This window comes from Maylandia zebra, linkage group LG6 (assembly GCF_041146795.1).
Source record: "Maylandia zebra isolate NMK-2024a linkage group LG6, Mzebra_GT3a, whole genome shotgun sequence".
Classification (NCBI taxonomy): domain Eukaryota; kingdom Metazoa; phylum Chordata; class Actinopteri; order Cichliformes; family Cichlidae; genus Maylandia; species Maylandia zebra.
The window spans coordinates 20,740,301-20,763,728 of NC_135172.1; the positions used below are offsets into that span (position 1 = coordinate 20,740,301).

Here is a 23,428-nt window from a genome sequence, read left to right on the forward strand (position 1 = left end):
AATCCAGCAGGAAAATGAATAATGCATCAACCTTCTTGTATTTGCAGAGCTAAGTCGCCACCCCGCTTCCTTGTGTACTGACAATAACAGAGAGGTGTAGCGAGGTAAAATAGCTCGTGTTACATGAGCCCACACTGAGCTTAGGTTTAGTGTAGATGTGGACAAAAAGATTGTTTTGTGAAGGGAAAATCATCAGGCCAATAACCATTTCTTAGCATTTATTTGAATAAATTACACTGATTTGAACTGAATTACACATTTTTTTCTTTACATCAAGCGTACAGTTTTAGAATCCAGTGCAGGAAAAAAACAAAACAAGAACAGAAGAAGAAAAAAAAAAAAACAGACCCCCCCCCCCCCCCAAAAAAAAAAAAAACCCAAAACAACAAAAAACAAAAAAACAATCCAAAGACAATCATGTGCAGCACATAATCCCTCCTGTCACATTGCTTCTGGGTTAGATACTATATATACATCTATAGAGTATGTGTATACTTCTGTCACAATTACAAAAATAAGATACGTTACTGTAGATGCACGACTACACACACACACACACGCACACACGAGGTGAAAACAAAACACAAAAAGCTGTACAGTCCTCATTGAGGGCAAAGATACACACGATTGTTAAAAAAGTGAACGACAAAAAGAAGGAAGAATTTGTTACGTCTTAAAAAAAAAAAAGAATAAATACCTCTTTAAAACTGTATCGCTAGACTCCAGCCAACAAAATATACCATCTGTTAACATTGTGCTTCCCTTTGGAAGAAAAGAATACACTAAATATGGGTTATCGGCTGATTTTGCATCATTTATTGTAATTTTCCACACAAAGAAAAAAATAGTAAATGTTTATGTTTTACATTTATCCTGTGTCTCATAAAGATGTCTTACGCTGTTTCTTACTCTTAGTCCCCCCCGCCCCCAGTGCATGTTTCTCATACAAGCATAGATTAACTGAAATAAATAAATATAATTCAAGCAAACATTTTGTATGAGAAACGTGTGAAAGGTCCACTGTCATAAGCATAGTATGTCTTATAAGACGAATACGTTAAACATTCTTATAGGTTTTCTTTTCCATATAGATCTGCTGAACATAGTGAATTGGTCCATGTTTGTTTTAACGTTGAACACTGTCAGAGACAGTAGATGTTAAAACCTCAGCATCAGAGGTTCTCTGCAGCCCCATCCCTGTGCATTACTTGAAGAGTATGCAAACCCAAATAAACCGCCCGCCCCCAAAATACACGCGCAACATTTCTACAAGATGGGTGAAAATAAATAAATAATTGAATAAAAACAGTCAGTGCTGCTGCACAGGCTGTTCTGCAGAAAAGAAAACCTCAGTGATAAAACGTGCACTACAGCTCCCGACTGGGTCGATATGAGTTCTTGGTTATCGGTAGATCACCAAAAGATGGGGAAACGATCTCACATAATACTGCATACGAGCATATCGCAGGTTGGAAAAAATTGGACATCTACAACAACATCTAGTTTTTCTAAGCTCGGGCATGACGTGGAAAAGGGGGGAGAGGGGTATGGTTTATACGGTTGTATAACCGTGAAGAAAAAGCTATTTGTGTTTGCATAATTTTAACCGATATATAAAATTTCCACCAAGACAAAAAAAAGAGGAACAAGCTATCATTGGACTCTTTCCTTAAAACACTCCTGCCTAGTATCATCAGTGGCTTACAGAAGCTAAACTACAGAACACTACTTGGACTAGTAAGGGATGCAGGAAGAAGAGCTACGCCTTCTTCAGCTGCACAATTATATGGTTTCCTCAAGTGTTAAGATTTATACATCATTATATCACAACACATCAACCATGTTTCACACTGCTGATAAAATACATGTCGGTGGACTGAGACCTGCGCACCGGAGTTTTTCTTTACATCACTTCAAAACAATTTAAACTTCACTGTTTTTAGAAAATCATGTCATCACTTCACTAATCACTGGCTCGGGTATGTGTCACATACTTAATAAAGCGTCACCTCCTAATAGAATACCAAAGAACTCCAGGTTGCAAGCTTAAACCTGTTCCCATCAAACAGACTTTCTGATACCTTCCTGCTGGAGTTTCATTTTCATTCAGGTTTTACAAGTAACTTTGGTATAACATATGACCAATATGTTACAACACATGCACAAAAAAAAACCCATTAAAATATTGTGTTACTTGATGAATCTCTTTAGTTTTGTCTAAACTCATTTAAACTGATTCTTTTTAGGACATGACAGGAACATAGTTTCACCCAGAACTGTCAAAAGAGGCAACGACTGTCGAAAAAAGGAAAATTGAAAACAAAAATATTCAGTTAGTTAAACATTTTTTTTAAAAAACATGAAACCAGTTGAAAACATGCTGGAACTACAGATTATTTTGTAGTGGTAGTTTGAGGAAAAAAAGAGTTTCTATCTACTGCAAAGGTTTTCACGAAACACAGAGATACAGAGTGTGATTTTGCAAGCCTGCGCTGAGAAGCTTGTGACGGACTGACAGCCAACCTAAAGCGAGACAAAAGCTGGGATGGAAACGGATAAAATGACTACGGAAGCCTGAAGGTGACTCGTGGGATAAGGGGGAAACAAGACTATAAATGCTGTTTTCTTTTTTTCCCCTCCCCTCGCTTTCTTTAAGAGTGCTTCCTTTAAGTTATCATCACTCTCGCTCACATCTTCATTGGTTATTGTTTCGTTGCCGTTTTGACTCCTTTAAAGCGGAGTGCAGGTGGATAAGTAGGAATGTTTAGGAAAAGGTTACTGGGAATACTTGGAGGAGGAACTGGAGGCCAGGATTTATCGTGTCGCAGCTTCGGACACTGCCGAGACATCCTAGTGGGGCAGCGGCACCAGGATATCCACGTAGTTGATGGGAAAGAAGCCCGAGTTGCCCTGCAGCATCCCCTCGTACCAGTTGTCATCAATCTTATTGGTAAGGGTGATGATATCGCCCTCCTTGAAGCCTAGCTCACCTTCGTTCTCAGGGTCAAAATCGTACAGCGCACGACAGCAGGGCTGGTCCATGGGGGCTGGAGAAGAGGAAGAGAGCGGTTCGGAGAGATAAACAAATAAAAGTAGAGTTAGGAGAGGCAGGCGAAGGAGATGAGACTCCACACATTGATTACAAGCAGAATAACCACAAGAAAAGCTTGTGAAAGGCTCACCTGGAGACCTGGCTAAAAGAGGGAAAGAGAGCAGGAGACAAAGCAAAAGAGACACAAAGCATCAGTAGCCGCGAATATAATTAGCGTTTCAAAGAGCAGTTTAATATTTTAGGAAATGTCCTTATGGCGTAGCGTTCAGAGTTGTTGTGTTATAGCCTGTGTGGCATTTCTTAACATCTGTTTTTGACCGTGTAACTGGCTCATCGTTTCCCTGTGCAGGTGCAACATACAAGTGAGTGTTATACAGCCTTGAGCCTCCAACCTCAGGGGGACAGTAATGAGCTCACTAAAATCTGACAACAGCACATTAAAAGAAGAGTTGGCCCACAGAGGGTTGGAAGAACGAAGCCAGGAAGTCCTTTTTATCTGCATTCTATTGCAAGGCCACCAGATGGCGATAGCTGTGGTTGCGAAAAGCCCTATTGAGGTTTATGGGAAAACAGGTTTCTGGCTTGACCTCTGTAAACACTTTCCTGATATATTTACACTCACCCCCCCACCCCCTCTAAACGCCTTTGAAGCTTATGTCTTCTGTGTTGTGAGATGTGATGATTCATGTGTTATGTGCTGTTCTCAAACTGATCTCCCTGTTGGAGCTCAGTCTGGGGGGAGTTCTTTTTTTCTCCTCGTCTTTCCCATGTTGTGCATTTTCCATTGTTGTTCGGTTCCGGGTCGCTGGTCGTGCGCCTGACCGACCAGCTACCTAGCCTGACCTGTCTCCCCAATGTGATGTTTGTGTATTGTATGTATGGTCGGCAAGGTCAGTCTCTAGATTGCCCCTTGGGGATAAATAAAGTCTTCTGAATCTGAATACATCATTTGTTGAAGGTGTTATTATTTAATCTGTTTTATCTGGCTCTGAGCAGTTTACAAGGACCTCCAAAAAGTTAATATTAACTCTCGTAAAAGAATATTAGTGAGGTTTACAGGTGCCAGCAGGTGAAATTTGTTAAGATGAGCTGCTACCCAGGTCTGTCAGTTGGTTGGCTATAGCTTTATATTTAGTGTCCAGACAGGGATGTTCTTATGTAAGGCTAAGCAAATACTCAATCAAGAACATTTCCAAAAATGTCAGATTTTTGGAAAATCAGAGCTCAAAAAAAGAGAACAAACGGGGGTTAGCACTGCAATCAAACAAACAAAAACAAAAAAATTAATGAAAAAACAAGAATACACTTATTCAAAAGTCCATTTATGGAAGGATAAAAATAAGAGTGATAGCGAGATGTGGCATCTCTTCCCAAGTCACTCTTGCTCACCTGGAGATCTTGCTGCAAAGGAGAAAGAAAAAGAAGAAGGGTGTGCGATGAGAATTTTATCACTCAAATCTTCAGATGGAGAAATGATGAACTGATGGAATTACAGTGATCACAGCGATGACGAGTCAGTAGACAAGAGAGCAGGAAGAAAAACAACAATTTGAAAAGAGGTGGAAAGGCCATAGACTGTAGACAAAAGATGGACATAACCCCTTACAACATCAACCTCTGTGCAACATCTGTGTTTTGAAAAACATAACAAGCAAGAGAACCAGGACGCGATCCCAGTATACCCTGCTAGTGACTTTAAACTAAAGGCTTTGACTATAAAGCCATTAGAAAAATGGTTGAAGTGAGAAATACATTTTACAAAACTGGGCTCCTTTTAGCAAACTGAAGAGTTGCCCCCTGCTGGCCATTAGAGGGAAAAAACATGCAAGTATGAAACCCTAAAACTGTGTCCATCTTTTATCTACAGGCTATGAGAGAAGCAGACAGACAAAGAAAGAGTGGGGGAAATAAAATAAGTCAGAAAATTCACAAAAGAACGAAACAGACACAGCAAATGCTCGTCTGTCGATGCGGTTCTTTAAGTCATTGTTGAGAAATCTTTGTTAGGCAAGTGGACGGCACGTGATTTTCTGCTGTTTGTTTCATCCACTTAAAACTGACAAGTTTCTCTCACACAAAAAAATATTAATTAAAAACAAAAGATGTATAACAAAGCAAAAAAAGAAGAAGAGATACTGTGGTATCTCTCCTGGATTCACTGTTGTCTCACCTGGAGACCTTGCTGCAGAGACGGAAAAGGGAAACAACATAAGGAAGGGGTGCAGGAAATAAGAAGTAGTAGTTCTGAGTTTCCAGTATAAATGAAGACGGGTGATGATGAACTGATGATCACACAAAGGTAGAAAAAAAAGCACAAGTTTAACCTGGCTCACCTGGAGACCTCGAACCTACAAGAATTAAAAAAAAAAAATCATAATGGGAAAGAGAAGAGTGCAGAGTTGGATTCATTGGTTCTCATTTGTTGATGAATATTCTGATCAGTTCATGTTAAAAACTGTAAATAAACAGTAGGGGAAAAGATAAAATTAGGAAACCAAAAGATGCACTGTAAATTCTCAAATATATTTCACTTCCTTTATTGGCTGCTGCCATTTAAAAGCAAAAAAAATATCATATTGTTCTTCTGCTGTTTGAACTGCTGGTTTAAATAGTTACAAAATATGGAACTGTTTGTGTATTGTGCATATTTTCTTTTATCTTGATAGCAGATCTACTCCATTTTTCATGCGTTCTTTGATGTTGTTACTGTGCCTCTTTGCTGTTAAAAGCAGAATCCTGCGTATATTATATTTCATAGTAAATAGCTTAAATGGGAGCGATGAAGATGTATTCTTTTCCGGGAGCCTTTTATTGTGAAATATATCGAGCAGAGCGTTACTGCAAGCAGGTCATAAAGTCAAGCTCTGCCCACAATCCAAGAACAGTTCCTGTCTGACTTATCAATTTCATAATTCTTGACACTGATGTCTGGTTTGATCTGTACCCTGGGGATGAAGGCCTGCTGTTGCTCTCCCTCCTTTGAATTTCCATGTATGCGCACGAAAGGGCAGAGACATTTGCTCTCCACACACCCCAGGCTTTTTTACACACATGCATGTGAAAGGGCAGGTGGGTGCCAATATAGAGCGATGCTGCCAAGTACATTTAAGGGTCTACAATCAGACCTGACTGCAGCAAAAAGAACGTTTGCACAGGACTCTGTGCAGAGATACAGTGCAGACATACTGCTTCCATAGGAATTAGGAGGATAAGTAGCAGTCAGACGCTAATCAAATGTACTTCCTTAACCGATCGTCACCAAGTGGGACCACCACCACTATAAAAGCAGAAGTTCTGGCAGTTTGCTGATCTGGAGCATTTGGGTGTTTGTTAACACAATGCCACAATCTTTCCAGGAGTGGACATCCCAGAGAATTCATGCTGATGCTCAGAGAAACTGCAAAAACCCTAAGAACTACATCTCAGACTCTGCAGGCCCCAAAACTGAACAACTGAAGACTGGACTAAAGTCTGGCTTGCTTGTAAGGGTTTCCAGAAGAAAGGAAAAAAATAGCGGCATAGTGTTACAATGGCCCAGTCCAGACCTGAACCTGACTGAAATGCTGTTGTGGGACTTTCAGAGAGCTGTGAATAAAGGTGGGTTGATGATGTATATAGTTTTTTGCTTATGATGCTGCAGTCCTGTGAAACTCTGTTTTCCACATGATTGTAAGTGGCCTAAAATTTGAACAAAGTCAAATATTCATCAGCGAAAGGTATGAGTAAGGTTTTATCAGTTAATCTGTTACATCTGTGTTAGTGTTGTTTTTTATTTGAGAATTTATAGTGAAAATGAAAAACGGAGAAAGGTTAAATGAAGGGAAAAAAATAAGTTTTGAAAGTAGCCCAGAAACTATCCTTGAAAACAAAATTAGACTCACGAGATTCTCAAAATTGAGATGAAAGTATACATATAGTACAAGGACTAGTTTCTGGGCATCTTCCTGAACAGTAAGTTTGTATTCTAGTTCTCACCTGGAGAGCGAGCACTGTGGACACCTCCATTTTGGCTCAAATTGATGGAGAAGTCCATAGATGTGCGCGGTTTTGGGACAAACTCTTTCCTTGGTTTGGTGGAAGTATCCTTTATCCTAGAAAAAGCCAAATAATCCCTCAGAGATTCTGTTTCTCTGGCTTTGCTGCATCACTAAATAACACTTCAAACATGTAAATCATGAGAAGACCCAGCGGGAAAGTGAAATGTCAGTACTGACCGTTCATCGATCTTACTGGTCAGCTGTGTGAGGATCTCGGCAGCTCGGGTGTGATACTCCACCTGAGCGTGAACCAATGCAGCCAGCTGGCTCACCTGTTCAATCTGTTGATGCACAGAGAAGAAGCACAAGATCTGCTACACATCCATACAACAGGCTGATGTGTTTCTACTTTAAACCTTTATCACCAAAGTTTCATACAAATCCAATGAACTTATTTTGTATTTTTGACTGTAAAACTCATCTTTCAGGAATCTTTTTATATTTTTTCTTTAGGCCAAAACGATTGAGGACTTAATGTGAAGCCCACCAGGTAAAATCTAAAATCTAACCGGGATTCACTCTCAGACATGTTCAGAGGTTCACATATGTCATGTGTGCTGATGAATTTGGGGAAGTGCATAGTGCTTACATCACTCTCCAACAGGTGGAACATGCTCTGCTCAGCGACCTCCTTGGACTCATCGAATTTCTCAAGCGCTTGTTTGAGTTCGTCATCCGTCAATTTGCCCTGACGTTTCTTTTTATAATCAAAGTCTAGACGTCGACCTTCCAGTTTCTTCAGGTGGTGCTGAAACGAGAAAAACCAGACAGGTGATATGAATTCCCGACCCAGAGATGATTTTCATTAGTCCCCCACCCCCACCATGCCGCAGTGTCAGAGTACCTGGATCTCCCTGAGATCTTTGTCGTGAAGGTTCTGCAGAGGATCCACAAAGTTCTGCTTCACCTCCATGTCCAGAGCATCCTTAACCTCTCCAAGCTCACGCATGGCTTCTCCAACATCAATCAGCGCAAGACCTACAAAAACAACACACATTTTGTATTTAGTCGCCACATAACATGTGAACACGTGTTTTGATTTCAGTGTATGATGCAGAAAAATGTGGGGATTTTAAGTGTAACTCTCTCGTTAGAGCCTACAGCAGATTTTCAAAACAGGTGCTTCTCTTTGAAAAACATCTTAATGTTCAGTCATGAAAAAGGCACTCTGCTGTGGATCTTGGCTGGAAAACAGACTCATACATTTTTCATGATATTTCTTTCCTGCGTACTTGAAGGAATAAAATCGTTCTGCTTTGTTCTTGCAGAGTCTGTAAGAAAAGTGTTTGTCAGACTTTCTGTGACCAGCTTTTAATGTGCTGCAGCTCACCAAAGTTTGACTCCTCTCCGAGCTCCCTGCCAAACTTCTGCATGGCCTCCCCCAGGATGACCTCAGTCTGGGTATAGCCCGGCCCCTTCTCTTGGCCTCGGATGCGTGACATGGAGTTCATCATGCTCATCTTTGCTCTTGTGGCTAAAGAGACAGAAAACTAATGAAATCCAATGCTTCTGGGATTCACGTTTGAAGGAATTAAATCTGCAGTCATGATCCACAAGCCTAAAATGTAATTAAAATGGCTAAAATGAGTTTATTGTTTACAGGAAGTTTAATTTGCAGATTAATGTTGCAAAATACAAGAAGAAATTAAGGCTAATAAGCATTTTGGATTAACCATTAGTGAATGAAATAACACTGGAAAAGTGGTAACACAGGTAAAGGTCAGCCAGCAACACCAAAAACCAATCCTGAAGTTTGTGGGATAACCATCATGTTACCTGGGTTAGGCTGCAGATACTCAGTGGTCTTTGTGATGATGTCCATCACCGCTCGAGCTGTGGTGTCCACCCTCTGCACACCACAACGTGGAAGGAGATACACAAGGCAAAGAAAGAAATTACAGGTAAGAAATGACAAGCTGCAACAACATTATTACACGAGGATATCAGATAGCTCACATCGCAAACAAGTACTAACACACATCCATGCTCTGCTCATAGGTGTAACATGGAGCTGTAAAGTGGGTGCAACATCCCAAAGGTATTAGACCTTTTCAAGCACACTTCTCTTGCAGCTTTTTAGTTTAAATTCAGCGTTGGTGCAAATATGTGTGAAACATGTCTCCACAACTTTAGAGTTTTTACAGTAACGTCAGCGTACGAAAACGAAATCAGTGGATTCTTGACCAACGTTCTCTTTAAATGGTCCATGTTAGTCCAACAAAGTTTTGATAATAAGTGCAATAATTTCTGGAAATTATTGAACAACAAGGTGATAATGTGAACGTGTGAGTGCAGTCGTGCCTTTTCCATTTCAGTGAAGTCATCATCAAGCTTTGTTCCTTCTGCTCCTCCGACCTTCTCGCTCACTCTCTGCAAAACAAACAAACCAAAAAAAAAAAAAAAAGAATTATCAGGCCGGCAAATCATGAAAAGGTGAAATGCTGCAAGTGCAAGAGGTCGAAGAAATTTCTGTGATTCTCAGTGATGACGTTAAATAACTGAATCTGAACAATATGAAAAAAGCCCTGAGCAAAGTACAGGCACAGATAATAAAAGGTTTCTCATAAGTGCAAGCTTAAAATGAAGATTCATCATTTTATTTTGTTTTTATTTTGACTCTGATTAATAATTGAGATTGCACTCTTATTGCTAATATGAGACAATGACAAAAGAGGAAAATTTGTCCGCAGTGGGTGACACGGTCGTCCCTTTTTCATCTTGTTCTGCATCTGTTTCAGTAGATGACTTCGTTCTGCCACTCTCAGCAGCTGGAGCATCCTGTATGTGGATATAAGCTCTTCAAACATTTTGATTTCTTTGCTAGCCCATGCTAAACAGATCCAGCCCTCTGACCCTCCTCAGGTGGAAATGACACGAAATCTAAACACAAGTTGTCACCCTGAAGACATAAAACAGGGTGTCAACGATGAGTGCAATATCAGTCTCAGTGATCATCAGTGAAATGAATCTGGTATTCCAGAGACTGCTGCCAAACAGCAATATAACTTGCAGCAAGATACAATGCATTTATTCCTGATATTTCAAGACGCAAAGTGTTCTTCATGAAAAAAAAGAAGAAGCAAATTAGCTAAATTTGAGGGAAAACATCTTTTGGGTTATATCGGAGTCCCCCAGGTAAACTCATACCCGTGGATAGTTTAGAGCATGTAAAAGCCTTCAAGTCTGATTAGAATAAAAAGGCTTCTGGTTAGCTCCTGCTTTTAAAGTTCAGGTTTAGTGTTGACGAAATTCACCATCATGTCTCATTATGTCTGCTGATAGAGATAAAATAAGTACGGGTGCCCAACAAGCTGCAAGCGTTTGCATTTATAGCCTCAGACATGGCACGAGGTATAAATACAGAAATAACTCCCGTCCCCTCGCTCTAACATTTCCAGCTCTGCCACCATCGGGACCGATCTGTGATGCGTCCGGGCGCCTTGAGGGGGCAGCAGTCTGACACAACGAGGCCAGACACAGCCCTCAGAGGATGGACTGAGGGAGGAAAAATGCTTTCAGGGAATGTCATGATGCGTGACTGAAGAAATCATGAAAGCTAAGGTCAGTCGATGAAATCTTTCCTTGAGCGGGAATAACGCTGTACCCCACCACGCTTGCGTATCCTGTGCTGATCACATCTTTAGTGATGTGGACTGCGAGGAGCTGAATTATCTCTTATTATGCGAGCAAAAGTGAGACGTGTTTTTCCCTGCTGGTGGTGGGGAGTGATGCAGAGGGATGATCTGTGACAGACAGAGCCGGCAGGTTTATAAGGCTAAGCCTGTGGCAGCAGTTTATGCAGTGTAAGACTTTCTGAAGATTGGTGCTTTATGAGTCATCGTAGCAAAGTCTTTTATGATCTCACTAGTGAAAGAGCTCAATATTCTGACAGCTACATACACACACAGACACATATGAAATCCAGCAGCCAGATACATTTCCTGTCATTAATTTTCCTTCAGCATGAAATTCTCCTTCAGCTGGTGACAGGTACCTGCCCATGCCTGGCTTATCAGGTGTGTGTAACTTCCTGTTCTTAATCACGCAACAAATTCTTTCTCCTGCCAGACCTCAGGATCAAAGACTGAAAGGGATCAGGAACAAAACAATCCAATAAAATGGATGAGTGTGTTTTTCAAATGTGGGGGAAAAAAGAAGCTGGAGTAATTTATATGTGGTTCGTGCATTCGCTCATGAGTCACAGCTGTAGTGGCACTGCTGCCGATCAAACAGGCCGGCTAATTACATCCTGAACTACTTTACACCTGGGGTGTTATATATAGGCAAGTGCATGTGATTGCTGCGCGTTCCCAGACGCACGAATGCAGCGAGCTGACCGATTACAAAAGGAAAACAAAGACAGGCCGTGTTTTATGTAGAATTATTTAAAAAAATACGAGCCCACATCTACATGTGCTTGACTCTGAGCACATGCTGACGTGTCTCAGCTGATAAAACTGACAAAGATTGGGACAAAATCAAAGAGTTTTCTTTTTCATTTTTAATCAAGATCTAGTTGGTGTGTCAGCTCAAAAATAATTAGCACAGAATAACAGCTGTGCATAATGGTCCAGTCACAGGTTTGGTGCCTCTACAGGATTTTGCCCATTATTCTTTCACCACAGAGAGAATTAGATGATTATTACTCTTCCCATCCGCCCCAGGTTTGGCATGAGCGAGGAAAGTTTTGCTGGGTTTTCCATAATCTTGCATTTACAGGCTGAAATGTCTCTTTCGCGTTTCTCACCTGCTGTCTACAGAACTGACGCTCGATTTTTCACTACAATGCGGAGGGTGTTATTATGAACTGTAGCAAAACACTGCAAATTGTGGGAGATTAAGCAGAAAGCAGTATTCTGTTTAACACTCAGGATTCATACACAAGTAAAGACAGTGAATATAATAAACAGCTTTACACTATACAGCAAAGTATACATGCTCTCTTACACAATTGCTTTTCTGGATGCGGATGTGACCCATAAAGCTTAATAATGTACACAACTACAAGGAATGACTTGCAATGTAGAAGAGCCTTGTCACATTAAATATAAAACCTATATAATTCATTCACTTCAATTTGTTCCCATCAATTCAACATGAAAACTGTTATTTGTGTTGGTGTTAAAGAAAGAAATGTGCAGTGTCCTTTAAAAATCCCTTTAACCAGATCATCACCTGTAAAATTACGTGAGAATTTAAACACTATTTGCCCATCAGGACAGAACAAGCCTTGTGACTTTGGGTTGGGCAAACTAGATGTAATTTCAGCCCTATGTAATTTTCTCCCTATGAACCTGCATGTATCCAATAACTATTGACTTATTTGACTTAAAGATTAAGGGAGGCTAGAAAGTAAGAGCCAACAGAAATGGATGAATAACAACAAAGTGAAGCAGCGTCTGGGGATCTGCATGAGAAACTGACGGAATAAGAATGAGCTCTTGGTGGCTGTTTTGAGTAAGTGGAGCAGCGTTGCTGTGCTTGCTGCTGCCCAGCACAGCATTGGCTGCTGTCAGTGTACGATGAATCCCCCCCAGACACTTTGAAAGTGGAGAGCAAAGTCAGTCACTATTGTGCTTTGATGGCTGCAAGACGAGGAGACGGCACTTAAGTGCATTGATGGAGGGAAGATGTGCGCAAGCTTTCCCTCATGTTAGAGACTATATATAGAAAGTCACAGCCAGTCACGAGACAGGGAGTGAAGATTGATCCAGCTACTCCCAGTGACTTACTACACATTAAGTAAATGTGTCGCATGCCAACGACCTCACCTAATGGTCAGGAAACCGACAATCTAAAACCTCCCCGGGGTAAACGGCGATGTCACTTTCTTTTTATCCCTCCAATCAGTCACTCATCCAACAACCAACCCTACGCTTTTCCTCCACCCATCACTGTCTCTCAGCCCTCCTACTCTTCTCTTCCACCCCCCCTGCAGGGAAAGGAGACACCAAGGGGAACTGAGCAGCAGTGGTGGCAGTGTGACGTGACCCATTCACAGAACTGTAAAATGCACGGTTGGCTGCTGGGTAATAACAGTAGTGTCGTAGTAGGTGACACGCAACCTGTGACGTCAGAGAGACGCAGTGCTGATTTACGCAAGCACACGGACACGAGGCTGCTTTGTGGTCCCAACAGATGGAGAAGCAAAGCACAGATACAGTTTCCACTGCATATCTTTTGCCAGGTTTTTTTTTGTTTTACCACACTGCAGAGCCTTATTCTATAGACTACTTCAAATTTAAATAAATAAATAACTATACTGTACTGTGTGATAATTTTTGCCTTGACCCTGATTGAAAAGAATCTATTAATATGCAAACAATGTTTCTTTTTCAACAATATGAGACACAAGCCGCCTCCAGCTTCAATGAAAAGTCATTTCTCAGTCTGCGTTTACTGTCTACATAGCACGTGATTAAGCTTCACATAGGACCATAAACATGTTTTAAAACATGACCTGAGATCCTGCTCATATATACACTCATTCAACTTCAAGATACAAGATGAGACCCAAAGACCTTGTGATTAGACCTAGAGACCTATTGGTGACCCCCTAGCGTGCCTGGTTGCTAGGGAAAAATGGGTATTACCTAATCAGTTGGTGAGATTGCAAAGAGGCTGCCGCACCAGAAACCTCCTTGTGTTTGCTTTGGTTTCCAGCAAATTTCTACACTTGCCAGTAGTTTGCATGGAAGATGCCGACTCGCTTTTTACTCTCCGAACTGCAGTGAAACTTGATAAAGTGTGACACAATCTGGAAACGGGGGGAGTTTAATTAAAAAATAAATGTTGTACTTTTAGAAATGCGCTGGTTGCAGCAGTAATAAACAACTTTCTGTGAGTCTTTTTTCCATGCCAACTACTGGAGACTGTGGCAACCTGCTAGTGACCAAAGCAATCATAAGGAGGTTTTTCTGGGCAGCACTGTATCCAGTCAACTTCACACTAGCAGCTGCCAGTAACCACTCACCAACTGGTCACAGAATAAACACTTCTCCTTAGCAACTGGTGGTTAACAGGGGCACTGACCAGGAGCTTTAGCCAGCAACCTCCAGGAACCACTCGCACCCAGCTGAGGAATACTCATTTCCCCCCCATGATTGGTCTCCGGGCCTTTATGACTAAGGCCCTATGTATTTTTAACAGGTGATGGTAAAAACAAAGAAATAGATCTACCACAATTATCAATAAATTTCTTCCTGTTACTTAAAAAATGGCAGTATGGTTAAGCAGTAAAATAAACATCAGAATGATCAAACAAATGGAAAGGAGGTAAAATTTATGAAGACTGTCCAGTCGTGTCTGGCACAGTCTCAACACATTAACAAAATTATAATTACTATGCTAGCATGAATATGCTACATAAATTCGCTAACAAGCAGTAAAAAGCCTGTTTTGGTTTTTCAGGGCAGAACTGACACAACCTTGCAGTAATCACTCCAATAATTTCTTTTTGAGAGATTAAAATTATGACCTGATGATGCTCCAAAGGTCATTTGAACCTTACGACCTTTCACTTTGAACAGAAGATTTCTTTCTCATGGTGGTGTAGAGCAAAGATCAACGGATCAAAGTTACTAGGATTAATCTTCTAGGGACTGTCTGTCTGTACAAAATGTTATCCGCTCCATAATAGTTGGATTATTTAAAATTGGTGGAGTGACATCACAAAAGCAGCAGACCACACAGAACAAGAGGTAAAATAAAAAACACCGACTCCAACCAGAAAAAAAGATGCTCCCCCTCCATTTCTTTCTCCTCTGGCTGCCATCCACACAATGCAAATCAGACTAGATTAAATATGCTAAATAGGGAGAGAAAAGTAGCCCAGAGGTCTTGCCAAAGGCTCTTCTTCCCCTGTCTCAAGATCCGTTATGTCACCGCTACGGTCAGACAGCATGTCCTGACACGCTCCCATATGGATGTTTTAACAGTGCGTCTACGTTCTTAGAGACTTTGGCGGAAATAACAGGATTTAGTAAAGTAAAACCGAGCATGATGATGTAACGGGTCACCTTACTCATAAGATCGATTCAGTTCTCAGGTTCTAGATTTTACTCTGATGAAAAGTAATTAAGTAAATCCAATCATCGGGACCCACCGTCTCATGCTCTTTCTTTTGCTTTTGCATTTATGTGTTTTAAATTATGTTCATGCTAATCATCATTTTTACCAAATTACTTTCTTTTTGAAGTGTGATGTCTGTTTTTCATGCTGCAAGACAAATTACCGGTGCAAGGCGAATAAGATCCGCAGCTAAGATTGTGACAAGTCTTTTTGCACAAGCTAACCTGCCCTGTCAGTTAAGGTGTAATTTACATTGAAGGTACAGATTTTAAAAGAAAAGGCAGGGATACGAGTGATATTGTCAGATGAGGAGGATTTTCTAGACAGACAGGGGCAATGACTTCACTTCACATCAGCAGTAAAAACATATTTAAAACCCTGCTCAGGTTTAAACGGAATTTATTCCAGTCACTGAAATATGAAATCTTAAAAGCTTCAGCTCAAAATCTTACATTCTACAACGTCTGTGTTTCAAACCGATTGTTTCAGTTCCTTTAGGCTCAAATCCAAGTGAGTTTCTGCCCTTTTCAGGAGCCAATTTCACAGATGCACCACCCCCTGAACTTTTTAAGACATTACCAGACAGAGCTGTATGTGAGGATACAAATGCCAGTTTGATTGGGCGTAAAGTGGACTTTACCCTCCCAGCTTCTAAAGTTCAAACTAACGGCCTTCTAGCAGTCACAGCGAGTGATCATATGTCTTTCCACCTGCACACTCTACCCATGTGTCACCTTTCACCTAACTAGAGTATTTCCAGAGATGAGAATGGATTCATCATGGAAAAACCGCTGTTAGCTTACAGATCATAAGAGGCAGCTCCTCTGATCGGCTGCTTTGATCTACAATCAAGCTAATGATTATGTTAGCCACATTAGCCATGCAATGCACTAACACTCACAATTATTTATGCCTTTTCTTTCTTGTGGGGACACTACCAAATAAATAAACAAATAAGTAACAAGTAATAAGTAATAAGTAACATATTGGTTCTTCAGTTGCTATCTTATATCTTAGGTTTTCTCCTGCAGCTGTTATAAGGTGCCCGGGGTCACTATTCTGTGGTATTTGCAAGTGGTAGCTTATGAGATTTGTTATTATGGAGATTTTGCATTGAATGTATTGCAGTAGCCTATACTGCAGAGCATTTGCCACCAGAGGAAAGCATGTACTGAAGAAATTGGTAGATAAGCTCAGTGAGCTGTGAAATACGGCAACTGAATGGAACAAACTGGTATTCTGATTATAAACATTCTCTGTTTTCCACGTTATTCTATGCCCGCACGCACTTTATCTAACTTACTCTGTGAGTAAGGCCAATTTAGGCCTTACTCACAGAGGCCATTTTGAAATGTTTTGCTTGCAGCAAAGATGCAGTTTTTCTTATAAGGTGAACGTTCTATTTCTACTTTACGTCGCACTCTTTCCACTACAGCGCGAGGATTAGCTGGTGAGCGTTTGTTATATTCAGTCACAAGGAGGTCTTGCCAGCGATCGGTGGTTGCCAGGAGTTTGCCAACTTTAAAATCCTTAATTAACCTAACTTGCACGTCTGGACTGTGGGAGGAAGCCAGAGTAGCTGGAGGAAAGGACATGCCAGCTCCACAGAGAAATGTCAAAACAAAACCCGGAGATTCACATGTTTGCGCTATTGGGCAACAATGCCAATGGCTGCACTGCCATGTTGCTGTGATGACAGCAACCCCCCCACCCAAAAAACAGTAAACTAGTAAAAAATAAAAATGTCTTGCATCCGTTTCAAAACACTAGTTTTAGAAATAACTATACAAATGTGCTGATATTCCCCTGTTGCAGGTATCATCGGCTCCTCCAGTATGGAAGAAGGTTGGGGTGTAGCAGATACCCAGTATGTCACCAATTTTAGCAGTGCTAGCACCGTCCGCCTTCTCTCCTGGCAGGTTAACGTCCTCTACTGTAACACAATCTGGAAAGCAGCTACTTTTAATGACAAATTATATCACATTACTTTATGCAAACTCTGACTTGTAAGACGAGTGCTAGTAGGATGTATGTTTTCTATCTTTTCAGCTAAACAAGCACAAGTGTTTCTCCCACACAGGCTCTCGCTGGGCTTGGCTACCTGGCCGGTGGCTTCAGCTTGGCTTTTAGTGAAGGATATGAGAGTTGTATTGATCCTGCAGTCAAGCTTGCAGCAAGAACCACAGCGCCTTTCTCCTGACTTTAAAAGGATTTATTCAACACCGTTGCCAGAATAAAACCTTTACCAGGTGCTGAATCTCACATTTATATATTTATTTGCCAACAATGATTCACCAGCAGGCCATCACTGCTTGCTTTTTGATTAAGAGACCTGCCCACAGGGATTACTAAAAACCCAGTAGGCAAATACAACAGGAGACTTTAAAGAGCAGGCTTTCACACCTGTGTAGGACAGGCTCAGTTAATACTCTTAAAAGGCTGCAATGAAACTGAGCTGACGCTGACACAGAAAGTGTCTGCTGTTGCTTTTAAAAGGAAGTCCAGGATTAGATTACTTCGCTAACTGCAGAGCACACTGTGATCAACTCTATATCATCATAGCTGCACCGGCGCAAACAGTCAGGCTGTTATTTTCATATTTCTACACATGCATTTGTGTTTTTATGATTCACAGTTTGGAAATCTGCTTCTGAGGTGGTTCAGCTTATTATATCAAAATATTACCATTAAGAAAAGTGCAGTTTAATACAGAAGACATTTAAAAACAAGTCAGTAGTCTTTTATATTTATTTTATCTTCTACCTTTCACTGTAAATGCTATAAATAGAAAGAGTGGGTGGAAATAAACATGGCGTTTTTTTGTTGTCTGCATGCTAAATACAAAGTTTTATATTAGTAAAGTAAAGACCCCCCCCCCCCAAACACCACCACCACTACCACCACCACCAAAGCAAAACTGAAGAGATCTTATGGAAGTCCTGAAAAACAACATCACAATTCAAAGCACTTTATGGGCAAGGACAATCCTATTAAGACTTATTTTGCTTCATTTATGTTTTAAAGGTATTTTAATTCTGCTTTTATAAAAAAAACCTACAGAGCTAAATTCACTGTTACTGATGCTATGTTTCATATTTCAGTTATGTTTGTCAGCATGCTAATATTTACAAAGTGCCACTGAACTGAAAGCGCCGCTGAGGCACGAATGAATGTTACCTGATATCAGGTCTAAATTAAACAAACCAATAAATAGATTTAACATGGCTTACACAGCTATATGACTGCATGTAATAGGGGTGGGGGAAAAAATCGATACTGTGTAGTATCGTGATATTTTGTTTGCTAATAATGTATCGATACAGGGACAGCAGAAATCGATATTTTGTTACAAAAAAGGTTTGTTTTTTTCAAATGATTTCATGTATGGATACGATTACACAGAAACCCATGGGATAGACGGAGGTTTTTAATGCTGACATCCCACAAGCCTTGCAGAGATCATGGCTTAATATAAAAAGATATAAATTTAGATTTGATTTAAATGACCTATAGGTTCTCTTTGTCTATGATGCAGATCTACATTTGTACCTGCTTGTTAGACTAAATGAATGTAAATCCAAGTGCATCCATCCTCCTGTCCTCTTCATACTTGTATATTCAGTATTAAAACAGTGCTGTTAGCATTAGCATTAGTCACATGGCACATAATGTGAGGCACACAAGGAGCGTGCTGCTGATGCCACTCTCCTCCCCGCTGCCTCCCATGCCTCCCCCCCTCCTTTCCTGCTCACTATTCTAATCCAGGCTGGGCACACGGAGGCCCCTGCTTTAAATACACCCAGGGTGGAAGAGGGAGATTAAAAATGACAAGAGTGATTAGTGAAGCCATTAGCAGGACAGCCCCTGCTGCTGGACAATACACTTCCTGTCAGAATTAAAACATCCCTCCCCTCCTGATCCAGTTACCTGCCGCCGAGCTGTCCTTTTCCCACCATAGTGGGAGACATTTTTACAGAGTAAAAACAACACAGTCATCACACGACTCTTATTTTGTGTGTACAAAGGTTAAATTGGTACATTTATCACCTTTTTTCCCTCGTCCGTTACCTCCTTTTATGTTGTGAAAAACAGCACTGAGGTAAGGCTATGTTCAGGTCAGCTGAGAATACGACAGTGAACTGTCAAATCTTCACAAAATATTAAAAAGAAAAATGTTTTTAAAAAACTACATAAAAATGCCCAGGAGGTTTTTCTTTTTTTCTCTCACGTCCTTTTCTCTCTCGTGTTCTGCTTTTTCTCTCACCTCTAAATACCCTCAAGGCCTCAATGTTCTCATCGTCTTGCAACTCGTGCAACACCACGCTCCGAGTTTGGGCTCTGACTCACCAATTTGTCTGAATTCACCTTAACTGAAATCTGCAGTACGCTGCTAAACTTTAACCTCAGCTGACCAGGATCTCTAAGGACATAACACCAGGAAGCTGTGAGTGCGTAATGTCGCCCAATTTAGTAGACCTGTGCTGTCGTGGAATCAAGGAAAATCCCTCCGTTATTCTTAAATCGCAGTACTCAGAAACGACGTGTGGGTGGGCTAGCTGTTCCAGACACAGCCGTTTTAGGATGATAGTAATCCTGCTAAACATCAAGGACCTTGTGAGGTATTAGTGGGGACAAAATTCAGCAATACTGTTGGTTCTAATGATGACTACAATCTCACTCAACCTACCGGGACACAAAAGCAGGGCTCATGAGGCCTTTTTTAATAGCTGTAAGACACCAAGTGTAGACTAACACCCAGACACGACAGGGTGCCAGCCATATCTCTCTCCAAAACTGCCAGCAGCAGTCCATAGGTCCGCCATGTTGCTTCACTAACCTCCATCCTTTCTAAGAGTGTGGCCCATGGCTATTATAATCTGATTTGTAAGCCTCTGCGTGGCACTTATGTAACAGCAGGGATGAGTCTGTAGCTGGGGAGATAGCTGTGCACACATCCTTCCATGTATTGCTCAGTAACTGGGGGAAGAGAGGGAGGAAAGAGAAGAGGGATGGGTGGCGGTGGGGGGTAGTGATGGTGGGTGAGAACCAGCTGGCTCTGTGTGTCTGTGTGGTGAAAACGTGCCAGAGTTTGCAAGCAGTGGGACTCGTGATGATGACGACATGACAACGGCGGAGGATGAGCAACTGCACACGCGACAAAATTTGTCATACTGAAAGTTATTTATAGTAACGAGTTATTCTCGGGCTATTATATTAAAAATGTGCCGTTTTATTTTTGCAAATTACGGCAGTTATGCTGATGAGCATATTTCAGGCAAGGCAGGCCCAGTGATGCAGGAGAGTAATCCTTCATCTGTTAAAAATATGACTGATTCGGTCATAAAGTATGAAATTCTCAGTAGGTCTGCCTTGGATGCAGATGAACGTGTGAAAAACTCACCATGTTCCTCTTCCATCCACTCAGTGCACTTTTGACTCAGTTGTTAATTTCACCTGTTTAATGAAGTCTTTTTGTCAGTCACTCACTGTTTAAACCTAAAAGAAAAATATTTACTAAATGTACAGAAAGGGCCCTGAAAACTGCCCACTGCACTTTTACATATTTAATTGGAGATTATGTATCAGAATTTCAGGAGCAGGACCACGCCTCCAAATACGCTCCTTCCAGCTGTCATCTATATAGGTTCCCTCAGTTCTGCAAGCTGATCATTCTCGTTTACGTGTCAATTTGCCAGTGTTAGTTGGCACAACAGACCCCAAAATAAAGGAAACAGGACTTCTGTTCGTTCTAGTTGGTTAAGACGTTTCATCTCTCATCCAAGAGGCTTCTTCAGTTAAGCTGATGGAGAGTCCCCACCTCTGGTGGAGTTGTCCCCTTGGAGGGGGTCTTGAAAGCCCAGCTGTAATCATTTAAGTTGTTAATAGTCAGTTGAGGCAAGGTGTGAATTAAGGCATATGTCATTCCTGAGGCGAAGTTGTGACTCCTCTGAGAAACATTGCCTGCCATCATATGCGTTATAAGGTCACATGAGTCAAGGTGTGTGTGAGGGTTGAAATGCCTGGGAGGAGCTCTCAAGGCTGAGATACAGATGGCTGATAATTGGTGCTGTAGGCCCTCCTTCACTCCTCTCTCAACCCACCTTTACTCACATGATTTCAGGGTGGATCAACAACTCTCAGGACCCCCCCAAACTGGACAATCCCACTGGGGTCCATTGGCTTTTAGAAGTGACGAAACCTCCTGGATGAAAGCTGAAACGTCTTCATGAACCAAAAAGAAAAAGTGCATCTGTCGTTATTTCAAACGCTGACGACTGAGAACCTCAACTGATAGATAAGCTCAATTAGATTCAATAGAATACATCACAAATTCCATAGACAAAAAGCAATATGTGGCTGGGTTATTCATAGACTTGACAAAGGCATTTGACACTATAGATCATGATATATTAATAAGAAAACTGGAACGTTATGGCGTCAGAGGGGTAGTTTTAGATTGGGTCCGGAGTTATTTAAGTGACAGAAAGCAGTTTGTGAAAATAAATGGTGGTTGCTCCTTATGTATGGACATTGCTTGTGGTGTACCCCAAGGGTCAGGTTTGGGTCCAAAATTCTTCAACTTGTACATTAACGACATCTGTAAAGTGTCCAAAGTATTAAAAATGGTTCTCTTTGCTGACGATACAAACATTTTTTGCTCTGGTGATGATCTGCAGAATTTATTGGAGGATATGACTAATGAAATAAGTAAAGTGAAGTTCTGGCTTGATAAAAACAAATTATCATTAAATTTGAATAAATCTAAACTGATGTTATTTGGAAATAGTAGTTTAAATACAAATGCAAAGATTCAAATAAATGGTGTTGATATTGAAAGAGTCAGTGAAAATAAATTTCTGGGGGTAATAATAGATGAAAAACTTAACTGGAGAGCTCACGTAAGATATATCCATTCCAAAGTATCACAAAGCATTGCAGTACTAAACAAGGCAAAACAGGTATTCGACAGAACATCACTTCATATTCTCTACTGTTCACTGGTTTCACCATACTTAAGCTATTGTGCAGAGGTCTGGGGCAATAACTATAAAACCACATTACATTCACTTTTTACTCTTCAAAAGAAAGCAATTCGAATCATCCACAATGCAGGTTATAGGGAACATACAAACTCACTATTTTTGCAGTCTGAAATATTGAAAATTGCTGATCTAGTGAAATTCCAAACAGCACAAATTCTATTCAAAGCAAAAAATAAAGAACTGCCAGGTAATATTCAGAGTATGTTTTTTTTGAAAGAAGGAAGTTATAATTTAAGGGGTTTTTGTAACTTCAAAACAATGAAGGTACGTACTACAAGAAAAGGCTTTTGTGTTTCTGTTCAAGGAGTGAAACTATGGAACAAACTGAATATGGAATTAAAGCAATGTCCAAACATAAAACTGTTCAAAAAGAGTTATAAAAATATGATCTTCTCGATCTATAAAGAAAAGGAAAATATTTAAATTAAGTGAATGTCTCTATTTAAAAACAAACAAACAAAAAATTCATGATGTGATATTATAGTATAGTATATCAGAAATCTGTTCACTATTTTTATTACAAATTATATCAGTAAGGAAGCTGACTAAATATTCACTGATAATTTATGGGACAGGGGTGGGATTAAATAAGTGTATACTTCTTCCCACTCCCTTTCAACATGTAAATTAATCAGAATGTTTTTTTGTATGTAATTTGTATAGTATTTTTTTTCTCTCTTATTTCTTTTCTAAATGTACTTGTATATTGTTCACATGTTGAAATAAAATTACCAACCAATCAATCAATCAATCAATCAATCAATCAATCAATCAATCAATGATTAAACTGAATCATTCAATTGTCCATTTGTTTCACTTGATTCATTCAGCCTGTTAATGTTTAAAGATTTCTTGCAGGAAGAGTGTTTTGAGAGGTCAGTTCTACTAAAGTGCTTGTCAGATGGTCGATTAGCTTCTTTATAAGAAAACATTTACAATTATCCTGTTTTTAAATCACTCATTGTGTTTGATGGGCAGTTTTTACTGAACAACAATAAACACCTTTTGACTAACTATATAGCTGAACAGCATGTCTTACAGAATAATTCTGAATGAGCGTAAATGGACCCTTTTTCTGTCCTTATCATTCAGTATTAAGGTAATCTAGTCGACACAAAGGCTTCTGTGGCGGCTGAGATGGCCAAGTTGGTTTCACAACAACAACAAAAAAGCAAAGAGCAATCGGTTTAGCAAAGACATATAGGAGAAGATTACTGAGGGGGCTC

The 23,428-nt window shown here is 40.4% G+C and overlaps 1 protein-coding gene across 2 annotated transcripts in view; it reads right to left on the reverse strand.

Annotated features, from left to right (window-relative positions):
- Positions 1–203: 203 nt before the first annotated feature.
- Positions 204–23,428, reverse strand: part of sh3gl2a (SH3 domain containing GRB2 like 2a, endophilin A1) — a 37,899-nt gene continuing 14,674 nt past the window's right edge. The window contains exons 2-10 of one of the 2 annotated variants that reach the window (XM_076884849.1): positions 9,391–9,459; positions 8,866–8,938; positions 8,420–8,563; positions 7,934–8,067; positions 7,679–7,837; positions 7,267–7,370; positions 7,028–7,143; positions 5,386–5,400; positions 3,184–4,453 (exon numbers count right to left, since the gene is read on the reverse strand). In XM_076884849.1, coding sequence (XP_076740964.1) covers positions 4,428–4,453; positions 5,386–5,400; positions 7,028–7,143; positions 7,267–7,370; positions 7,679–7,837; positions 7,934–8,067; positions 8,420–8,563; positions 8,866–8,938; positions 9,391–9,459 — 840 coding nt within the window. In that variant the 3' untranslated portion in view covers positions 3,184–4,427. Of the gene's footprint in view, positions 3,048–3,183; positions 4,454–5,385; positions 5,401–7,027; positions 7,144–7,266; positions 7,371–7,678; positions 7,838–7,933; positions 8,068–8,419; positions 8,564–8,865; positions 8,939–9,390; positions 9,460–23,428 lie in introns of those variants that run through there. The other variant, XM_004549385.4, reaches the window with a different exon arrangement.